Genomic DNA, 22,674 nt, shown 5'->3' with positions numbered 1-22,674 from the left:
GGAATATTTTTTTTTGAGCTTCTTCAGACAGGGAGCCATGAATTCCCTGGGAAGCTGCCCAGCCAACCCACTTCTTGGGAGCAGAGTATATTGGCAACCCAACTTCGAGTTGCCTCTTCTATGGCTGGTTTTTAATTTACTTATCGCTGTCACAAAAGGCAATTTGCAGATGCGTGTGGACAGGCCCTTGATGTGAATGAGCGCCTCATCAAGGAGGACCAGCTGGAGTACCAGGAAGAATTGAGGTCCCACTATAAGGACATGCTCAGCGAACTTTCTTCGGTCATGAATGAGCAGGTAAGGCCCTCCTTGGTGTGGCCAGAGCAGTTAGTGAATGGACAGGGTCCATTTCATCCCTAGTGTAAGAAGGATGAGAAAGAGTCTCTTACATTCTTGCTGCTGCTGAAATCACTGTACCTTAAGTGAAGAACATGTTACTGAATTGTTCTGTGCCTCATGCACAACACTCCTTGCCTCAAAACACAGATCAGAAGGTAGGAGGGACTGTATAAAAAGACGATGGAACCCAATGCTTACTGAAGTTTTCAGAGGTGTATATTCGAATCACATGCACTTTAGTTTCTAGAACAGATGTGTCTTCATAGACACTAGGAACACTGGGAGGCATTCCCACTAGGATGTGCTACCACTCCTGTCATTATTGTTTGAAGACCTCACAAACCCTCTCCTACCTCCACCTCTTAGTTTTGTTGTGGAATGGACTTCCTTCCACAGTGAGTTCCACGTCTTGGCACTAGGGGTCTCTGCATACTCAGAAACAATACCAAGATGGGGTCATGGCAATTGACCATCAAGACTCTAACAAGATTGGGCCTCCTGAAGGTGTAAGGAGTTGGGATAACTCCACACCCCACAAGCAAATCAGCCATGATTTCTGGCATGTATCCAGCATTTTCTGTAGGGCTGTGAACAAAACACGGGTATTCAGTTGTCACAGTACTTTTGGGAGTGCTGAGAGTCAAGTGGTCAAAAGTCAAGTGCTGTTTCTTTGACCTACTTTCCAGCATCCATCAATCCTCACACTTTACCTGAACATCTCATCACCTATGGTCCCTTCCAGGAGTTAGATGTGTTTCATACAGAATAATGGAGGTGGAGAACTCGAACCAATCTCCTAATTATGCCTCGTGCGTTGTAGTCCCTTATGAAATATTAGTTCCCCTTCCTTTCCTTAGTGGCTAGCACTACTAACACTGATTCACAAAACATGAAATGTGTTGTACAGACCCTTTATTCTAATTGCATTTCCCCAAATAGTTTTCTGTTTTTTTTTTTCCCCCATTTCCTCCACCCCCATTTTTAAGTCTCTATATAGTATAGAGGAAACCCTGGTGGCCTAGTGGTTAATGGCTAAAGCTGCTTACCAAAAAGTCAGCAGTTCGAAACCACCAGGTGCTCCTTGGAAAAATATGGGGCAGTTCTACTCTGACCTATAGGGTCGCTATGAGTCAGAATCGACACTACAGCAATGGGTTTATAGTAGATAGAAAAAGAAAAGGTTTATTGACTTGTATCTGAGAGAATGATTCTTCCCAGATGAGATTCCTAGTGGAGATAGGTTTGGGCTTTTTAACGAGTGATGGGAATAAAATACTCAGGAGAGATGCCTTGATACCATGGGGGAAATCACAAACCTGACAGTGAAACAAAAAGAACAAACGGTGATTCTGAACGTTGGGAAAGATGGCGAAGTAATGCTCGTGTTCAGCTGTGAATTGCATCTGATCTTGAAAATGTTTTTCTCTTTTTTTCCTGGCAGCTCTGTCGTGGTCCATGTTTGTACAGCTTCTGTTCCTCTGTGTCTAGTATTTCCCTCAGTACTGTAAGCAAGAGTGGTATGTTTTTCTTCCCTTACGTCTACACTGTCTTCTGTGGCCTTGTGTTTTCTCTCTCTCTTCCTAGCTATTCATCCTTCCCAGAGATCTCCATAGTGGTTAGTGTTCTCTAAACTTTTATTTAATTAGAACGACTTTCCATTTCACAGTAGGCCAATTCAAAAAGAACCTACTGATTAAAACTAAAGTTAACATCTTAGCTTTTAATAACAAAGTGCATGTTCCACTGACTTCTAAAATGTATCTGAACTCATTTGTACTGAAAGCAAAGATACACTACACCCCAAAGTGCTAAAATAAGAACACAAAGAAAAAGACCAGGTGATTAAGGGTAGAGAAAAATCATTTGGCTAAGAAAGGTAAAATTTTATATATATATAAATGGAAACCCTGGTGGCGTAGTTAAGTGCTGCAGTTGCTAACCAAAAGGTCAGCAGTTTGAATCCACCAGGCGCTCCTTGGAAACTCTATGGGGCAGTTCTACTCTGCCCTATAGAGCTGCTATGAGTCGGAATCGACTCTATTTACAGTGGTTTTATTTTTATGGATATATATATATATAAATACATTTTAAAAAACATACGTTGTTGTAGTCGTTAGGTATCCTTGAGTCAGTTTTGACTAATAGCCGCCCCATGTAACAGAGCAGAACTGCCCCATGAGGTTTTCTCGGCTGTTATCTTTATGGGAGCAAATCTCCAGGTCTTTCTCCTGTGGAGCCGCAAGATGTATTTTAACCACCAGCCTTTCCGTTAGCAGCCGAGCGCTTAACCACTGCACCACCAGGGCTCCTTTGAAAAAATGTATAAGTAGGAAGAGACTTGCTCTACTATGGTGCTGAGCAGTCGAGATGCAAATGCATACTGCTCTTAGTGTTTCAGATTCCCTTTGGACACATAATTAGCCAGGTTATTTATGCAGAGTCTCGTGACATTGATCCTAAGAGGAATTTTTTTGGTACTGTAGAATACTTGGATGCTGGGTGCACTCCTAAGGACAAGAACAATTCAGTTTTAGAAGAGGGGCAAACTAAAGCTCGTGGCACAGGGTGGTAATGTGCAAAGTTAGTGGAAAAATCTTCCTAACTAGCAACTGAAAATATTTATAAAATTTCTTCTCTACAATATACATTTTCAGGTACCTGGAATTTTTGCTGTTGCTTTTGTTATTGTGTTTGGATGTCGTTATGCAAACAGATCTGATAGGAAAGTATTTAGGCATGGTAATATTTTCAAAAGTAAAAGTAGGTCAAGATATTTTTTTTCCTTATATTTCCAGATTTTTTTCTTTTTCTTAATTAGATTTCATTTAATTCACCTTTTTGGTAGATTTGACAACATAATGTATAAACTTTTAGAACAGTAAAATTACTTTGAATTGCTCAGATACATTTATAAAGCTCACTCAAATACTGACAATTTTGTATCTGATAGCTAACGAGTATCGTGAAACGACTTCAGCCTTGCCAAAATGACTTGCACGTGGGCTTGGGAAAAAAAGGTCTGCAGAACCCACTTTGAGAGAGCAATTTTTAACTGCGCACATTCCCATGGGGAATAAAGGAGCCCTGGTGGCTCAGGGGTGAAAACCTACAGCTGCTAACCAAAAGGTCCGCAGTTTGAATTTACCAGCCACTGCCTGGAAACTGTATGGGGCAGTTCTACTCTGTCCTATAAGGTCGCTATGAGTTGGAATCGGCTCGATGGCAATGGTTTTTTTTTTGTTGTTTGTTTGTTTGTTTTTAGTGTAGGTGTTAATTTTGAGTTTGGGAATATCAATAGTAACTTCTCTATTTTGTTCCGTTTCATCTTGTCCTGGGTGAAGATTACATACAGGGACGACCCATCAAAGCGCGCAGTGGAGCGAACCTGCACTCGGGCAATTAGCAAGGCAACCCCGACCCTGCCTGCCGTCTCTGTCTCACCTAGTGCTGAGGTTTTGAGTCTGCAGCATTTGACACACTTCTAAGAGAACTGTCTGAATTTGCAGTTAATCTCGGGGAAGAGAAAGATAGATTTAATTTATTTGAAGTTTTTATGGTGTTAATATATATATATATTTTTTACCTCGCTAGCTTGAGAATTTTGCCAGCCTCCGGATTTGCACATTCCCTGTGATGTTTTTCTTTGAGTGGCATTGAGCAAGCCAAGCTGAATATTTGCCATGAAATTCCAATGAATGTGTAGCTCAAAAGCAAACCCTAAGTTTGCTGTCACTTATTACATGTTCGATACCTAGTCCTAGTACACATATTTTAAAGGTTAAAGTGAATGTTTTTGTACCATTTAAGCATATTTCAAATGTAAATAAAAGATTGTAAAATATATGATTTTTACCAAATTGAAAAGAATCTTTTTAGTTAAGACTTATGACAGTACTAAAATTATATGATTAACATTTCAGATACCGTGATATTAAAATATTTGTGTCTGTGTACAAAAGTGTTGATAAATTCTGATCTTTAAAGTTTGTGGAGTTCCTTTATTTGTAATATATGTCTCTTAAAAGCAACAGAGCTTGGAAGTATGGAAGTATTTTGTTGTTGTTAATAGAAATAAAAAATTGCATTTGTTTTCTCGTGAAGGGTGGGTGAGTTGCTGCTAACAGTGGTTCGTTGGACATCTACTGAGTGTAATTCTGTATCCAATACTTACGATGCTTTATGAAGAAGTCAGGCAAAGGACTCAAAAATCAGCTGGGAATTTCTGCAAAGATCAACTAGACAGACCAGTAGTTTCCAAATCTAGGAGAATATTAGAATGATTTGGGCAGATACAATAAGTTCAGATCTTGGGAGTTTTGGGTAATTACTAGGGCTCTTCACAGAGATTCCAGTTCTACACTCTATGAACTCTGTTGGGATTGCACTTTCCTGTGTCCTTTGAAGTTGGGCATGACTGTGGCGTGATTCCCAGCCAATGCACCTCAGGCACAGCCATCCCAATGCAGACTTACGTGTTGTTATGATGCTAAATTGTTGCAGCAGAGCTTCCATACTAAGACAGACTAGAAAGAAAGACCTGGTGATCTACTTCCAAAATCAGCCAGGGAAAACCCTGTGGATCCCAATGGTCCGATCCTCAAGTGATCGTGGGGATGGCACAGGACAGGGCAGCATTTTGTTCTCCTGTAAATGGGGTCTCCGTGAGTCAGAGGCCTCCTTAATGGCAGTTGACAAGAAATGAACATGACTTCCTTTAGCCTGTGAAATGTACACATAAGTGACATGTGTCACTTTCAGGAAATGGCTTTAAAATCAAAACGTGGTTCAGCCCGATCTCTTCCCCTAACGCAGTTATCTTAGAAGCACATGGAGACACAGCCTCTATCCCTCCGAATTCCCGAATGACCACAAAGAGCAAAGACTCCCGACCACCACCACCATCACCAAACTTTGTTGCACATATAGCCTGAGTGAAAAATAAGTTTAAGTCCCTGAGATTCAGAGATTGTTACTGAAGGGTTATTAGCTTATCCTGGCAGATCTGTATTCCATCAAGCTAGGACTGATACTCACCCAGGTTGGGGACCACTGACAGATTCCACCTTTTGACCCACTCCCTCCCCCCAGCCTCCAAAAGCAGCAATCCATCCAAACTGACCTGCTCCAGGCGCAGAAGACAAGCAAGAGAATAACCACCTTATATTCATCCTCAGCAGCCACGCCAGAGTCTCCGCCATCAAAGGAGGAAACATTTAGTTGAGTTTTTACCTTTCTACTTTGAAAATCCTCTGGTCAATGTTACCAAATCATAGTGAGGAGGGAGGATAGGGCTTGGAACACATTTAAAAGTCCTGTACACAGAAGTGATAAGAGGATATTGTGGATGAGAACTCTGATCCCTCAAGGCTCATTTCACAGTGTTTATGTTTTCCCTTAAAAAGAGCCCACTGCTTTATTTTAAAATGTAAATAAAATGCCCTTTGAGGAACTGAACTTTGGCCCAAGATATCACTCCCAGCTTCATTCCTTGCCCCATCCTGCCTTGGCCTCGACTTCTTTTGGTTCCTGGATCTTTGGGTCAGCATCTTGGCTCATCTCTCCTCATTTCCCCATTTGGATTTGTTAAGCTGGTTAATCACTCAGCTGCTAACTGGAAGGTAAGCAGTTTAATCCCACCCATTGGCTCCTTGGGAGAAAAGCCTGGAGATCTGCTCCCATAAAGCTTAAAAAACCTGTTGCTCTCAGGTGGATTCCAAATCATAGCAACCCTATAGGACAGAGTAGAACTGCCCCACAGGGTTTTCAAGGAAGTAGTGGCTGGTGAATTCCAACTGCAGAAATGGAAATGCTTAACCAAAAATCCTATGGGGCAGTTCTACTCTGTCACAGGGGGTGGCTTAGTGTAGAAAATCAACTCTAAGGCACCTAACAACAACAACACATTTTAAGGTGACGCAAACAATTTTCACTCAGCTACTAACCTAAAGGTTCTCTGGTGACTCAGAGATTAAGTGCTTGGCTGCTAACCAAAAGGTTGATTTGAACCCACCAGGCACTCCACAGGACAAAGACGTGCCAACCTTTCGGCAAGTAGTCCAGTGCTTAATCATTTGCACCACTCAGGGACCAACCTTCTGCTAATTAACTAAAACCAAAAACCAAACTCACTGCAGTCCAGTCAGTTCCAACTCAGAGCAACCCCACAGCGTTTCCATGGCTGTAAATTTTTATGGAAGCAGGCTGCAACATCTTTTTCCCACAGAGTGGCTGGTGGCTTCCAACTGCCAGTCTTTCAGTTAGCAGCCTAGCACTTTAACCACTGCACCACCAGGGCTAATTAAATCTAAAAATTGCTCTGTAGAAAACAATATAAAACAGTAACCTGATTTTGAATTGCCAAGATACCGAGTTCTTATTTTATATTCTTTTTAGTATTTGTATTTCCTTTCTCTAAACTATGTGTAGTATTTTACTTTGAATGAATGGCTTCTTGAAATAAACTCAGTGATAAATAAAGAGGGAATGAATGTGGAGAGAGAATGGGCAGGGGAGGGTGAGTTACGGGAGAAATCAAGAGAAACTCCACAGTGAGCACATAGGATTAATCTTCAAAGGCTAAGGAGTGAGAGATAGAGCAAAACATGGCCATATGGGGTTCGCTAAGGTCATTTGGAGAAGATAGTGGTGATTAAGACTGAGTAATTGAGCAAACCTTTACACAGTGGTTGAAAACTTGGCTGCTAACCCAAAGGTTGGCAGTTTCACTAGCCCCTCCTTGGAAACCCTATGGGACAGTTCTACTCTATCTTATAGAGTGGCTATGACTGGGAATCGACTCGACAGCAGCAGGTTTGGTTTTACAAAGAATAACTTTAAATAACACTTTAAATACTTTAAATAGGACCGGGCAATGTTTCATTCTAGAGTACATAGGGGTTTCATGAGTCGGAATCAACTCGACGGCAACTAGCGACAAACACCAAGAAGTCTCAGGGACTCTCCAGGGGAATCTGCTCATTAACTTCTTACATCATTTTATATAATATTAATTCCTTAACTATAGTATCATTGTTTCTTCAATAAATTTCTAGTCATAAAGGATATTTATTTTTGAAGCTGAAGACCTCTCTTGTATTTCATTGAAAGCAACGCAACTATATCTACTAAACCCAGTTTTGGTGAGTTTTTTTGTTTTGTTTTGTATGTGTGTGCATGTGTTTTTTTTTTTTTTTTTTTTGAAGTTTTAAATAAGACAGTGGGATTCCCAGGATATTTTCCTTAAGAGAGTCACCCATGGAATAAGGAAGTCTGATTTACTCACATGGAAGTTAATGAGTTCTTTTTATTTCAAAGGGATCTATATTCTGCAATGTGATTTTTTTTTCCTTTAATATTTTTTTGTAAATAAGAAATAATAGCTAAGTCTTATAAATCAAATTAAACCAACCTGACAAATTGTAGCTGTTTCCCTACTAGATCTCCCCAGGCTTTTCTGAGTCTTTTATACGAACGCCTACAAGGATTTGTCAGGAACCTGGTTGTGGTGCTGAGAGCAGCCTGGGACGACAGTGAGAGTGAAAATCATTGACTCAAAGATTAAAATCAGTGATCTTGTTCTTAGCAGCATCATATTCTGCCCAAGCAAGCTAACCAGGCATTTGAAAACCTTGTCAACATGGCATGGTCCTTGAACCTCTTCCAACACTGAGTTTCTGAAGTATGTTTTTGGAAAACTCACTACTTTTTAAGAACCCACCATCAAGCAGTGAATAAGATCAAAAACATCAGTCCGGATTTTATTCCCTTTTCATTACAGGTTAAGTGCTTGGTTTTTAGGAAACTCAGATCTGCAACTATGACTCACTCTAGGAAAATTCACGCAACAGTGGTTTTTAGCCTGAATGTCAAAGTAGTTTTACAATGAGATACATGTTATGAATGAACCCAAATATTTGTGTTGTCTTTATTATATTCTCCTGGAGGGTGAGGAAGTCTATTCTGAAAGGAAATTTTATCACTAGAAGGCTGAAGAGTGAATACGGAGTCAAGTGTACCTGAAATGGATATTTTAAAAACATTTTATTCAAGCTGAATCTGATAATGCCTGTTGGGAAACACTTTAACAAATTTGTTTTATTTCAAAAGAAGTATCCTTTTCCCTCTGTGGTGCCTTAAACTGAAATATTCACAACATTTACCTCTCTTCCAAGAAAGAACTATATGTGTCAAGCCCTGAGAGAAGAAATTTTTCCCTAACTTCCTTTCTTCTGGGGTTCTGTTGGCCGTTCTGGTGTCCATATTTTCAACCCATTGCGACTTACATTTTGTATTTGAATTCCCTCTTGAGATGTGTTTACATTAACATCTATAGACATTTCAGTTTACCTCTTGCTGATATTTGATTTTATGTTCATTTCCATCAGAGGTGCTTTGTTCGCATTACTTCTGAAATTAGCATATGTGGCAGCGATGGCTAGTTGCCTTCCCATCTTCTGCTCTTCCCGTCTTTCTTAGTAACACCACCCTGATTTGATATACTGAATGTATGTTACATGCCAAAGGACAATAATTCTTAATCAATCTTGCTGTGTCTTTGTGATTATGACCTGACTACTGAGACATAAGTGAATTTGTTGGATGACACTTTTCAGAAAAGCTTCTTAAAAGATAGTAGGCAGCTGGTCTAGGCCCTTTTTGCTGTTCCTACTTTCTCCTTCTTGCCTGGTACGTGAGTTTGAGTTCTGGAAGCAATCTTGGATCACGGGAAATTACAGGAAAACACACACTAAAGATGGCAGAGGAGAAAGATAGAAGTCAGAGTTCAAGATGATCGTTGTCATGCCAGCCTTAGATTGCCTATTTCTGGAAATTAAAAAAAAAGGAAAAAACTTAAAAAATCATCTTGTTTAAGCCAGTGTTGTTTCCAGTGTTGTTACTAGCATGATTAGGTAATATCTAACAAATTCAATCTACAATCTTCCTGAATTCCCCTGAAGATACGGAGTCTCCTTTTTTTTCACCTATAGAACTTCATAATATAACTTTTATCTAATCCTTTGGAGTATGGACAAATAAAATGCTCCAATGTGCATCCTGGCTATGCTTCTTCCAAGGCAGATTTGTTTGTTCTTCTGGCATTCCATGGGGTAAATAACATTCTTCACCAACACCATCATTCGAAGGCGTCAGTACTACTTAGATTTTCCTTATTCATTGTCCAGCTTTTGCATGCATATGAGGCAACAGAAAATACTATGTCTTGGGTTGGTGCACCTTGGTCCTGAAAGAGACATCTTTGCTTTTCAACACTTTAAGGAGGTCTTTTGCAGAAGATTGACCCAGTGCAATGCATTGTTTGATTTCTTGGCTGATACTTCCATGGGCATTGATTGTGGATCCAAGAAAAATGAAATCCTTGACAACTTCAATATTTTCTCCCTTTATCATGAAGTTGCTTATTGGTCCAGTTGTGAGGATTTTTGTTTTCTTTATGTTGAGGTATAATCAATACTGAAGGCTGTAGTCTTTGATCTTCATCAGTAAGTGCTTCAAGTCCTCTTCCCTTCATCAAGCAAGGTTGTGTTATCTGCATATCGCAGGTTGTAAATGAGACTTTCTCCAAGGCTGATGCTGCATTCCACTTCATATAGTCCAGCTTCCCAGGTTATTTGCTCAGCATCCAGTTTGAATAAGTATGGCCAAAGGATACAATACTGACACACGGCTTTCCTGACTTTAAATCATGCAGTACCCCTTGTTCCGTTCGAACGGCCACCTCTTAATCTATGTACAGGTTCTTCATGAGCACAGTTAAGTGTTCTGGATTTCTATTCTTCCAGTGTTATCCATAATATGTTATGATTCCCACAGTAGCATGCCTTTGCGAAACCAATCAAATACAGGTAAACATCTTTCTGGTATTCTCTGCTTTCAGCCAAGATCCATCTGACATCAGGAATGATACCCCTCATTCCACATCCTCTTTTGGATCTGACTTGAATTTCTGAAAGTACCTGCTGCAACCACTTTTGAATGATCTTAACAAAATTTTTCTTGTGTGTGGTATTAATATTGGTAGATAATTCCCACAATCTGTTGGATCATCTTTCTTAGCAATGGGCACAAATATGTATCTCTTCCAGTCAGTTGGCCAGGAAGCTGTCTTACAAATTTCTTGGCATAGACCAGTGAGCACCTTCAGGGTTGCATTTGTTTGTTGAAATATCTCAGTTGGTTTTCTATCATTTCCTGGAGACTTGTTTTCCACCATTCCCTTTAGTGCAGCTTGAACTTCTTCCTTCAGTACCATTGGTTCTTGATTACACGCTTCCTCCTGAAATGGCTGAACATCGGCCAGTTCTTTTTGCTGCAGTGACTCTGTATTCCTTCCGTCTTCTTTTGATGCTTCCTGGGTCGTTTAACATTTTCCCTGTAGAATCCTTCAATATTGCAACTCAAAGCTTGAATTTTTTCTTCAGTTCCTTCAGCTTTAGAAATACTGAGTGTCTTTTTCCCTTTTGGTTTTATAATTCCAGGACTCTGTACATTTTATTATAATATTTTACTTTGTCTTCTCCAGCCACCTTTTGAAATCTTCTGTTCAGCTCTTTTTTACTTCATGATTTTTTCCATTCACTTTAGCTACCCGACATTCAAGAGCAAGTTTCAAAGTCTCTTCTGACATCCATTTTGATCTTTTCTTTCTTTTCAGCAAACTTTTGCTTCCTTCGTGTTTGATGCCTTTGATCTCATTCTACAACTCATCTGGTATTCAGTCATTAGAGTTCAATGCATCAAGTCTATTCTTGAGATGGCCTCTAAATTAAGATGGAATATCCTCAAGGTCGTGTTTTAGCTCTTGTGAACTTGCTCTAATTTTCTTCAGCTTCAACCTTAACTTGCATATGAGCAATTGATGGTCTTTTCCACAGTCAACCCCAGGCTATGTTCTGACTGATGATATTGAGCTTCTCCATTGTCTCTTTCCAAAGATTCTTGTGTATTCTATGTGGTGAGCCCCATGTTTATAATCGTCATTTATATTGTTGAAAAAAGTTATTTGCAATTAAGAAGTCATTGGTATTTCAAAATTGTATTATGTGATTTCTGGCATAATTTGTATCACCAAGGACATAGTTTCCAAGTACCAGCCACTCTCCTTTGTTTCCAACTTTCACATTCCAATCACCAGTAATTATCAGTACAGCTTGATTACACGTTTGATCAATTTCAGACTGCAGAAGTTGGTAAAATCTTCAATTTCCTCATTTTTGGCATTAGTGGTTGGTGTGTAAATTAGAATAATAGTCTATTATTAGACCCTGTAGGTGTGCGGATATTATCCTATCACTGACAATGCTATAATTCAGGGTAGGTCTGGAAATGTTCCTTTTGGTGATGAATGCAAGGTCACTCCTCAGTTTGTCATTCCTGGCATAGTAGACCATTTGATTTTCTGATTCAAAATGAAAAATACCAGCCATTTCAGCTCACTAATGCCCAGGATATTGATGTTTACATGCCTCATTTCATTTTTGACGATTTCCAGTTTTTCTAGATTCATACATCATATGTTTCACATTCCTATTATTAATGAATATCTGCTTTGGTTCTTCTCATTTTGTGTCATGCCACATCAGCAAACGAAGGTCCCAAAAGCTTGACTTCATCCATGTCATTAAGGTCCCACAGTAGGACAAACTGACAGACCTGCGGGCCCTAATCTCTTTGAGATCCCTAAATATTAGTCTTTTGAGTGCCATTTATCAGGCTGTTACACTACCTTTTCTTGTACTGGAAGGTCATCTGATTCTTAATTTGGTTGCTTATTTGAACCATCTTGCCCTGCTTTTTTCTATGTTTTGATACTGTATGCTGTCTCTGAGACATTCATGTATTTTCTTTTTTTTTTTTTACTGATCCTACGTTTGTTTATTTAGTCCTGCTTGTTTTGGTTTGTCTGGGCAGCCAGGCCCGCCATGCTTTGTTGCTGCTTCCTCTATGGGCATGATAGCTCTCACCATCCTAGCCAGACGGGCAGGGCGGGTTGCTTAGCTGTGATGCAGTGGGGAAGGGCCGGTGGGTAGGAAGGGCAGGGGTCCAGGATGCTCAGCTGTAGGACATTTGTACAGGTCTGTTGGGTAGGGAGGGGCACCAGGTTAGGTTGCTCAACTGTGGTTCAGTTGAATGGAGCTAGCAGGGAGGGAGGATCAAGCGTCAGGATGCTCTGCTGCGGAGCAGTAGGGCAGAGCCTGCGGTGGGGGAGGGGTGCAGGGCAAGGTTCCTCATTTGTGAAACAGTAGGGCAGAGCTGGGAGAGAGGGCCTCTGGCTTGAGGCTGGGTTGTCCAGCTGCAGCACAGAGGAGCAGAGCAGGCAGGGAGTGAAGAGCCTGGGCTGAGCACTCAGCTCAGGGGCAGCAGGGTGGAGCAGGCCGGGAGGTAAGAGTGTGGGCACAGGGCCCTCAGCTGTGGAGCAGCGGAGCAGAGCCACTAAGGAGGAAGGGTCATGGGCCTGGGCGCTCAGCTGAGGTGCAGTGGGGCAGAGCCTGCGGGGAGGGAGAAGTGTGGTCCGGGGCAGCGGAGGCAGCACGCAGGGAGGGAGGTGGCAAGGGCATGGGGCCAGATCACCTCCTTTAGCGTAGTGGTGCGGAGCCAGCGGGGAAGGTGGGGTCATGGCTCGGGTTACTAGGGGCAGCGGAGTGGAGCCAAGAGAAGGGGAAGGGGCATGGGCACTGAGACGGATTGCTTGGCTGCAAGACAGCGGGATGGAGCCAGCAAAGAGGCAGAATCGGGGGCCGGAACGCTCAGCTGCAGAGCAGCAGTGCAGAGCCTGCAGGGAGAGTGTGGGCGTGGACATAGGACCCTGTGGCCTGGCTGTGATGCAGCCTGACTGGCAGGCAGAGCAGAGTGCAGAGCTCGGTTGTTTGGCTGCAGTGCAGCGGGGTGTGGCGGTCAGGAAGAGAGAGGCAATAGGGAGGATTAAAGGGGGGTGGACAGGACTAGGTCCTGGGCGGGGCGGGGGTGCGGAGGGGGGCAGGGGGGATAGAGTGGGTTTGCACCGTGGTCCCAGGCAGTCCAGGCTGCAGGGGTGGGGCGGTTCTTGCCACTACTCGCCAGAAGGGTGAAGGTTGAAGGAGCTTGCTCCTCTGGTTACTGCAGCCAGAAAATGGGACCTTACTTCGCTCTGGGTGTGCCCATGCCTTTCCTCTATCTTCCATTGGGAGTTCTGTGAAGGTGCCTGTCTGTGCTCTTTGTGTGAGGTTTTTTGGCTTTATCTCAAGATGGTAGCGCTGTGCTCTGCCGGTTAGCAGGAAACCTTCACTCCGTATCCCCTTGGTTGTTTTCCGTTAGTTTCTTCTTCTCAGTGGCTTCGGAGCTAATACTTTATCCTTTCTTTTAAAGCTCTGGGTACCAGGATTGATGTTTGCATCTACCTGTTCTACCTGTTTTTTTTGGCGGGGGGTAGGTTGTCTTTGCTGTAGGGTCGCTATGAGTCAGAATTGACTGGATGGCAGTGGGTTTGGGTTTCTTTTTGGTTTTTGTTGCAGAGGGATGGCTTGGGGTGTCTGACTAGCCCAGCATCTTGGCTCCACCCTTCAAGTAACCTTTATTAAAAACTTACTGATTTCAAACCACTTAAGTGAATTTGTCATTGTAAATTAATTTACTTTCACAATTATACAAGGAGATCTCTGTATTTATGTTCCCCTTACAGATGAAGATTCAGGCCCAGAAAAAGAGGAATTACTTGGTCTTACAGCTGCAAGATCATACAGTTCTATTATTACAGAATACCTAGTCTGGAGATAAATGTTTATTAAAGCAAGTTGACCTTGGCAAGCTATATAACTTTTCTGGACCTTTGTTTCTCAGCGGGAAAATGAGAGAGCCTGCCCACTGGAAGCCACACACATTGGAAATCAAGAGACTCAATCCTTCTCCTTTTGTTTGTTGTCCCGCACTGTAAAAGGTTGAACTAGTTGCCCATCTTTAAAAATTGGGATTTCATATGAAAGTTTGGATTTCCAGATTCTTTTGGAAAGTCTGAAGAACTAGAAACATTAGACCTACATTCCTTGGTGGTAACAATAAGCTGGAGCTAAGTAGTTGCAAAACTCAGTATTTTTATTCATTTATTTTACCTGCCTCCCTGTATAAGACATTTGATTTGTAGTTTCTGCCAGCCTATATTTTATGAGTAAGATTTAATAACAAATTAGTGACAGAGCAGAAGTTAGGACCCAGTATCTTGACACGCTGTTCAAATGTGTTGAGCATACGCCCATCTTAGGAGACCCTGAAATTCTTAGGCATGTCAAATGTGGATGTTTCTCTCCATACCTGTCTCCTTGAAAGTCCCTTCATGACACAAAGCTAATAAGGCCACGATCATCTCCCATGTGGCTGTGCAGGGAGGCAGCTATGCTCTTTAATGTGGGTTGACCTATGGCATCCTTATATATCCTTCTAAGAAACTTATCAGCATCATGGATGCTATATTCATCAAAAGCTTCTGGTCTCTGCCTACTTTTCCACACAACTCTGCCATTGTATCAAACACCAATATCAAAATAACAGCGAGATAGCCGATGTCAAATCTGGTCCTAAGTCTGAATTTATTGTAACACAAGATGCTTCTGGCCACCTAGGAAATCACTTTGACAGTAGCTAAGTATCAAGTTCAAGGAAAAAATCAATTCTCAAGAAATGCTGCAAAAGTAGAATTTGTGAGCAGCTGTTTAAATAATTTATAATAGCAGGGTATATGACTTTTGAAAAGTAAAATGTAAGGTTTCATGTAAATGACATTTTTTTCTACTATGTATGTCTGAGAGGATAAGGCAATCGGGTACCTCCGCATAGAAGGAAATGTGCTCGAGTGGTGATGATCCAGACAGACTTCCTAAGTTTTATTCTGTCCTTGACCATTCCCTGTCATTGACTAAAACTGATAAGCAGTCCATAAGCCAACCTACACACCACATTCTAGCAAGGCACAATTTTATGTCTACAAAAAAAGGAAATGCTGTGTCATCACTTATTTGAGGAGGATAGAAGGAAAATACTTGTTGCCAACTCCTCATTGCCTGAAAAATAGGCATCCTAATGGTCTTGCAACCTACTTCTGAAGGGTCAGAGCCCTTGAAAACACTATGGAGTTGAGTTCCACACTATGGAGTTCAGTTCTACTCAAAACACTCATGAGGTCACTATGAGTTGGAGTCAACTCAATGGCAACTGGTTTGTTGTTTTTGTTTGTTGATTTTTAAATGCTGCTAACCTCCATTTTTAAAACTTTGCCCTTGGGCCTGGGAAGAGCCAAACACCCCCTACATTCCAGCACTGCTAACTCATCCTGGGAGGTAGAGACAGTTTCTACTAGCTGATGTAGAAGACTAGGAAATTAACTACACGGATATATAGGGGAAAACATTTTCAGCCACACAGACAGCCAGGACAAAGGTGCTAAGGCAGGAACTTACCTGGCAAAGAGACTAGTGTGACTGGAGCAGAGTAAGGGCAGTGGTTGCAGAGGAAACTAGAGTGAAACTGAGACACTGTCTGACAGGGCTTTTGGTAGGTTACTGTGAGGGCTTTGCTTTATACTCCTCTGTGCTGGAAGATCATCACAGAGTACTATGCCAAAACCTGGCATGTTAGACCATATGCTTGTCTGATTCAAAATGGCCAATGCCGGTCACTTACAGCAAGTCAGGTTAAGCACGTTTGGAATGATTCTGGATGTGAATCTACTTTTCAACTGTCAATTTCATGAAATCTAAATACGAATTAAGTAATTCCAATGAAAATTTAGCATCTGATTAGAAAAATGATAAATGTTTCTTCCCTGGATTTAAAAAAATATATACATTGTTGTAAAATTATAGGTAACACAACATTTGTCAATGTGACACACAGTGAATTTTAAAGAATTAGTATAAGCAACAGTCACCACTCATCTATCAGTTTGTCATACTGTGGTGGCTTGCATCTTGCTGTGATACTGGGTTTGCCACCAGTATTTCAAATATCAACAGGGTCACTCTTGGAGGACAGGTTTCAGCAGAGCTTCCAGATTAAGACAGATTAGGAAGAAAGACCTGGCAACCTACTTTTGAAAAAATTGGGAAGTGAAAAACTTATGAATAACAGTTGAACATTGTCTGATATAATGCTAGAAGATGAGCCCCTTAGGTTAAAAAAAAAAAAAAAAAACTAGTGGTTAGAAGCCAAAAAAACCCACTGCAGTCGAGTTGATTCTGACTCAGAAGGCCCTCAAAACACAACTAGGGAAGAATTGACTCCTCAAAGTAGAATTGACCTTAATGATGTGGATAGAGCCAAACTTTCGGGACCTTCATTTGCTGATGTGGTAAAACTCAAAATGAGAAGAAACAGCTGCAAACATACACTAATAATTGGGAAGGTAGAACATAGGAAACATGAATCTAGGAAAATTGGAAGTCATCAAAAATGAAATGGAAAGCATAAAGATCAGTATCCTAGGTGTTAGTGAGCTGTAATGGACTGCTAATGGCCATTTTGAGTCAGGCAATCATATGGTCTATTATGTCAGGAATGACAAATTGAAGAGGAATGAGATCGCATTCTTCATCTAAAAGAACATGTCAAGATCTATCCTGAAGTACAGCTCCATCAGGGATAAGATAATATCCATATGTCTATAGGGAAGACATGGCTAGTCAACTGAAAGAGATCCGTATTTGTACCTATTTGAAAGAAAGGTAATGCCACGGAATGTGAAAATTATTGAACAATGTAATTAATATAACATGCAAGTAAAATTTTGCTGAAGGTCATACAAAAGTGGTGGCAGGAGTTAATTGATAGGAAAAAGCAGAAATTCAGGATGGATTCAGAGAGGAGCTGGAACAAGGAATATTATTGCCGACTTCTGATAGATCTTAGCTGAAACCAAAGAATACCAGAAAGATGTTTATTTCTGTTTTATTAACTATGCAAAGGCATTCGACTGTGTGGATCATAACAAATTATGGATAACATTTTGAAGAATGGGAGTTCCAGAACACTTAATTGTACTCATGAGGAAACTGTACGTAGAGCAGGAATCAGTAATTTGAGTAGACCAAAGTCATACCCAGCATATTAAGTGACTTAAAGTCAAGAAAGGTGTGGGTCAGGGTTTTATCCTTTCACGGTAGTTATTCAATCTGTATGCTAAGCAAATAATCCCAGAAGCTGGACTATATGAAGAAAAATGCTACATCAGTTTTGAAGGAAGACTCAATAACAAACAGTATTATGCAGATAACACAACTTCGCTTGCGGAAAGTGAAGAGGACTTGAAGCACTTACTGATGAAGATCAAAGATCATTTCAGTATGGATTACACCTCAACATAAAGAAAACAAAAATCCTCACAACTGGACCAATAAGCAACATCATGATAAAAGGAGAAAAGATTGAAGTTGCCAAGGATTTCATTTTAGTCGGATCCACATTCAGTGCCCATGGAAGCAGCAGTCAGGAAATCAAAGGATGTATTGTAACGGGCAAGTCTGCTGCAAAAAACCTCTTTAAAGTGCTAATAAGCAAAGATAACAGTTTGAGGACTAAGGTGCAACTGACCCAAGCGTTGATATTTTCGATTGCCTCATCTACCATGTGAAAGCTGAACAATGAATAAGCAAGACCAAAGAAGAATTGACGCCTTTTGAATTATGGTATTTGCAAAGAATATTAAATATACCATGGACTGCTGGAAGAATGAACAAGTCTGTCCTGGAAGAAATACAGCCATAGGGCTCCTCGGAAGCAAGGATGGTGAGTCTTTGTCTCAGGTACTTTGGACATGTTATCAGGAGGGACCAGTCTCTGGAAAAGGAAATCATGTTTGGTAAAGTAGAGGGTCAGTGAAAAAGAGAACGGCCTTCAAGGAGATGGATTGACACAATGGCTGCAACAGTAAGCTAAAACATAGCAATAAATGTGAGGATGGAGTAAGACCAGGCGGTGTTTCCTTCTGTTGTACAACAAAGTCGGTGGCACCTAAGAAGTAAAACAACAAACTTTAGTTGCATGGTTGTTGTTAGATGCTGTCAAGTCGGTTCCAACTCATAGTGACCCTGTGTACAACAGAACAAAACACCGCCTGGTCCTGTGCCATCCTCATAATTGCTGCCATGCTTAAGCCCATTGTTGCAGCCACTGTGTCAATTCATCTCCTTGAGATTCTTCCTCTTCTTTGCTGAACCTCTACTTTGCCACACATGAAGTCCTCCAGGGACTGATCCCTTCTGATAACATATGCAAAGTAAGTAAGATGTAGTCTCACCACTCATGCTTCTAAAGAGCATTCTTGTTGTACCACGTCCAAGACAGATTTGTTCGTTCTTTTGGCAGTCCGTAGTATATTCCATATTTTTCTCCAGCACCACAATTCAAAGGCATCAATTCTTCCTCCATCTTCCTTATTCATTGTCCAGCTTTCCCATACATATGAGGCAATTAAAAACACTGTGCCTTGGATCAGGTGCACCTTAGTCTTCTAGGTGACATCTTTGTTTTTCAACACTTTAAAGAGATCTTTTGCAGCAGATTTGCCCAATGCAATGCATCTTTTGATTTCTTGACTGCTCCGTTCATGGGTGTTGATACTGGATTAAAGTAAAATGAAATCCTTGACAATTTCAATCATCTCTTTTTATCATGATGTTGCTTATTGGTCCAGTTGTGAGGATTTTTGTTTTCCTTATGTTGATGTGTAATCCAGACTTCAGGCTGTGGTCTTTGATCTTCATCAGTAAGTGCTTCAAGTCCTCTGTACTTTCAGCAAGCAAGACTGTATTGTCTGCATAACTCAGGTTGTTAATGAGCCTTCCTCCAATGCTGATGCCTTTTTCTTCTTCATGTAGTCCAGCTTCTCAGATTTATTTGCTCATCATATGGATTGAGTAGGTATGGTGAAAGGATACAACCTTGACACACACCTATCCTGAATTAAAACCACACAGTATCCCCTTGTTCTGGTTGAATGACTGCCGCTTGATCTATGTGCAGGTTCCTCATAAGCACAATTAAGTGTTCTGGGATTCCCATTCTTCAAAATGTTATCCCTAATTTGTTATGATCCACACAGTCGAATGCTTTTGCATAGTTAATAAAACACAGGTAAACATTTTTCTGGTATTCTCTGTTTTCAGCCAGGATCCATGTGACATCAGCAATGATATCCCTCATTCCACATCCTCTCCTGAATCCAGCTTGAATTTCTGGCAGTTCCCTGTTGATATACTGCTGCAGCTCCTTTTGAATAATCTTCAGCAAAGTTTTGCCTGCATGTGATACTAAAGGTATTGTCCAATATTTTCTTCAGAAATTATCAACTGTATGGAGTAACTAAAAAGTATCTAAACTATGAGATTAAGCACACTTAATACCCTTTTTTAAAGGGAAAAAAATCTACCATTTTGACTAACTAATAAGTTTAAATTAAGTTTTAGACAAGTAGTCCTACATTGATTTCTCTTCAGATGAATTGAAAATAAACTAATTTGGAAAGGATGTAAAATGAAATCTCAGATGAGAGCTATAGTACGTTCCATGTTGAACGTAACTTTAATTTATATTAGGCATGGCAGCACTGTTTTTTAAGAGCTACAGGACTCCAGAGACGGCTGGCTGATGGATCCAGTTTTTCCAAAGTGATTCTAAGTTACCTCAAGATTATTATTTTTTTTAATTCAGCCGAGTTGTACCTATCCCTAAATTTTCTCAACAAACACAAGGATTCATTATTTGACAAACTACTTTTTTCCTTTTTATGTAAAAATGTGTATCTAAAATTAATCAAAACACATTTACATATTACAAATGACTTTTATTGGAAAGAACAAGAAGTCATAAAACAGAAATTGTTCTGGAAAACCCGGGACTTACAGCTTCCATCTCCGTGGTAACTATCTAACTAGTTGCACCTGGTCCTCCACGGAAATTAATTTCTTGTGTGCTGGGATGATCTGCTGCTTCTCAAGACCAGCAAGGAAGGAGGAACAAGACGATCTTCCATAGAAACAAAACAGACTTAACTCTTACATAGAGGAACTACACTTTGGTCTGATCTACTTTCACTCTTGTAGGAGGTTTTAATAAAATAAGCGATAAAATTGGAGGCCAGATTTGGGGATCTGTTGTATTTATTTTTCAGATCGATCTATTGCTCTAGCCAGTTTTGTAAGATGTGGAAGATTTTTTCTCGTGCTTGAATTAGTTCAGCTGAATCACTATCCATTTGTTTGTATATGTCCGCACAGTGTGTTTAGCCTATAAAAGAGAAAGAGAAATGCCACAACACCTACATACCAAGTATCCAAAGACCAGATATCCTTAACCCCCTGCTGTATGTTAAAACAACCTGAAATCTTGTTCAAACCAACCATTATCTGAGCCCCATTCTGCAGAGGTTCTGATTTAATTTGTCTGGGGCGGAGCTGGGCATCAGTAATTTTCAAAAGCTGGCTAAAAGTTGATTAAAATGTGCAGCCGTAATAAAGAATGAGGATTCGTTTACTAATATAACAGGCTTTGAATCAAAGAAGTAAGCTTCTCTGTAGATCAAGGTTGGAAAAACTTTATATTTATTAAAGTGAGTTACTGCTTGCGTCTAAGCAATACTTCTGTGCTACAAACAAATGAACATTTCAGGGAATGATTAAGGTGGTAGACTTAGAGAATGCTATTCCTTGAGGCTTTTTTCTATATATATATATATATATATATATATATATTTTTATTGTGCTTTAGATGAAGGTTTAAACAGAGCAAACTAGTTTCTCATCAGTTAGTACAAACATTGTTTTATGACATTGGTTAACAATCCCACAACATGTCAACACTCTTCTCAACCCTGGGCTCCCTATTACCAGCTTTCCTGTTCCCTCCTGCCTTCCAGTTCCTGCCCCAGGGCTGGTGCACCCCATTAGTCTGATCAATCTTTGGCTGAAGGGTGAACCTCAGGGGTGATCTCATTACTGAGCTGAAAGGGCATCCAGGGGCCATACTCTCAGTGTTTCTCCAGTCTCTGTCAGATCGGCAAGTCTGATCTTTCTTTTTAAGTTAGAATTTTGTTCTAAATTTTTCTCCAGCTCTGTCCGGGACCCTCTATTGTGATCTCTGTCAGAGTAGTTCTTGGTGGTAGCTGGGCACCATCTAGTTGTACTGGACTCAGTCTGACAGAGGCTGTGGTAGATGTGGTCCCTTTTTCTATAATTTAATAAACCTTTTAAAAACATTAAAATTTGCATGTTTAAGAGTCTTACTTTTCATTGACAAAGTCTTAAGGCTTCAAGGGGGTTTTGAGCTGGAAACCATGGTGAAGGCTTTTATAAATATCACATTAGCTGAATAAGCAGCCAATTTTTATTTTGCAGTGGGAATACAAGTTTTATCCAGTACCGAAAATATATTATTGGGATTATTTTACAAATAATTTCAGTAGCCACAACACATAAAATGGATTACATGGAAAGATCGTGTGTTCCAAGTAGAGTTACTGCTCTAAGAACCAAGGAACCAAGCTGTTGTGCTGTTGGGCACTTATTTATCTAGTGTTCAGAGCCCTGAGACTAAATAACTTATTTTAATGAGTAACTACATTCACAAAGAAAATTACTTCGTCTCACTTGATTTTCTGAAACCACATAAATTTCTTTAAAAAAAAAATCAAGGACATTAGGCAAGCAGTTCATTTTATATGCACATTTGTTGTCTGTGCTGATTAGTTTTGAATGCCAGTAAGATGGAGAAATAGTGTTGTTGTTGTTCGTGCCATTAAGCCGCCTCCGGCTCATAGCGACCCTATGCACAACAGAACTAAACACTGTCTGGTCCTGCATCATCCTCACAATTATTGCTACGCTTAAGCCCATTGTTGTAGCCACTGTGTCAATCCATCTTATTGAGGGTCTTCCTCTTTTTCGCTGACCCTCTACTTTACCAAGCATGAAGTCCTTCAACAGGGACTGATCCCTCCTGACAACATGTCCAAAGTCTATGAGACGCAGTTTCCACATGCTTGCTTCCAAGGAGCACTCTGGTTGTATTTCTTCCAAGACAGATTTGTTCATTCTTTTGGCAGCCCATGGTACACTCTATATTTTTCACCAATGCCATAATTCAAAGGTGTGAATTCTCTTTGGTCTTCCTTATTCTTTGTCCAACTTTTGGATGCATATGAGGCGATTGAAAACACCATGGGTTGGGTCAGCATGCCTTAGTCTTCAAGGTGACATCTTTGCTTTTCAACACTTTAAAGAGATATTTTACAGCAGATTTGCCCAACGCAATGTGTCTTTTGATTTCTCGATTGCTGCTTCCATGGGTGTTGAATGTGGA

The 22,674-nt window shown here is 40.5% G+C and overlaps 1 protein-coding gene and 1 long non-coding RNA gene across 7 annotated transcripts in view; both read left to right on the top strand.

The window, feature by feature from the left end:
• Window positions 1–4,442, top strand: part of DOCK10 (dedicator of cytokinesis 10) — a 310,282-nt gene extending 305,840 nt beyond the window's left edge. For 3 of the 6 annotated variants that reach the window (XM_049888330.1, XM_049888331.1, XM_049888329.1), the window contains exons 55-56: window positions 159–297; window positions 3,681–4,440. In XM_049888330.1, coding sequence (XP_049744287.1) covers window positions 159–297; window positions 3,681–3,824 — 283 coding nt within the window. In that variant the 3' untranslated portion in view covers window positions 3,825–4,440. Of the gene's footprint in view, window positions 1–158; window positions 298–3,680 lie in introns of all 6 variants that reach the window. The other 3 variants (XM_049888333.1, XM_049888332.1, XM_049888334.1) reach the window with 2 other exon arrangements.
• An 8,163-nt stretch (window positions 4,443–12,605) lies between these two features.
• The window catches only part of LOC126078158 (uncharacterized), a 38,559-nt gene continuing 28,490 nt past the window's right edge, over window positions 12,606–22,674 (top strand). The window contains exons 1-2 of the long non-coding RNA XR_007517985.1: window positions 12,606–12,738; window positions 14,015–19,634. This is a non-coding gene — a long non-coding RNA (uncharacterized LOC126078158). The remainder of the gene's footprint in view (window positions 12,739–14,014; window positions 19,635–22,674) is intronic.

This window comes from Elephas maximus, chromosome 6 (genome assembly GCF_024166365.1).
Source record: "Elephas maximus indicus isolate mEleMax1 chromosome 6, mEleMax1 primary haplotype, whole genome shotgun sequence".
NCBI classification, from domain to species: Eukaryota; Metazoa; Chordata; class Mammalia; order Proboscidea; family Elephantidae; genus Elephas; species Elephas maximus.
The sequence above is the reverse complement of the archived record's forward strand: the minus strand, read 5'-3'. Positions and strand labels throughout refer to the sequence as shown.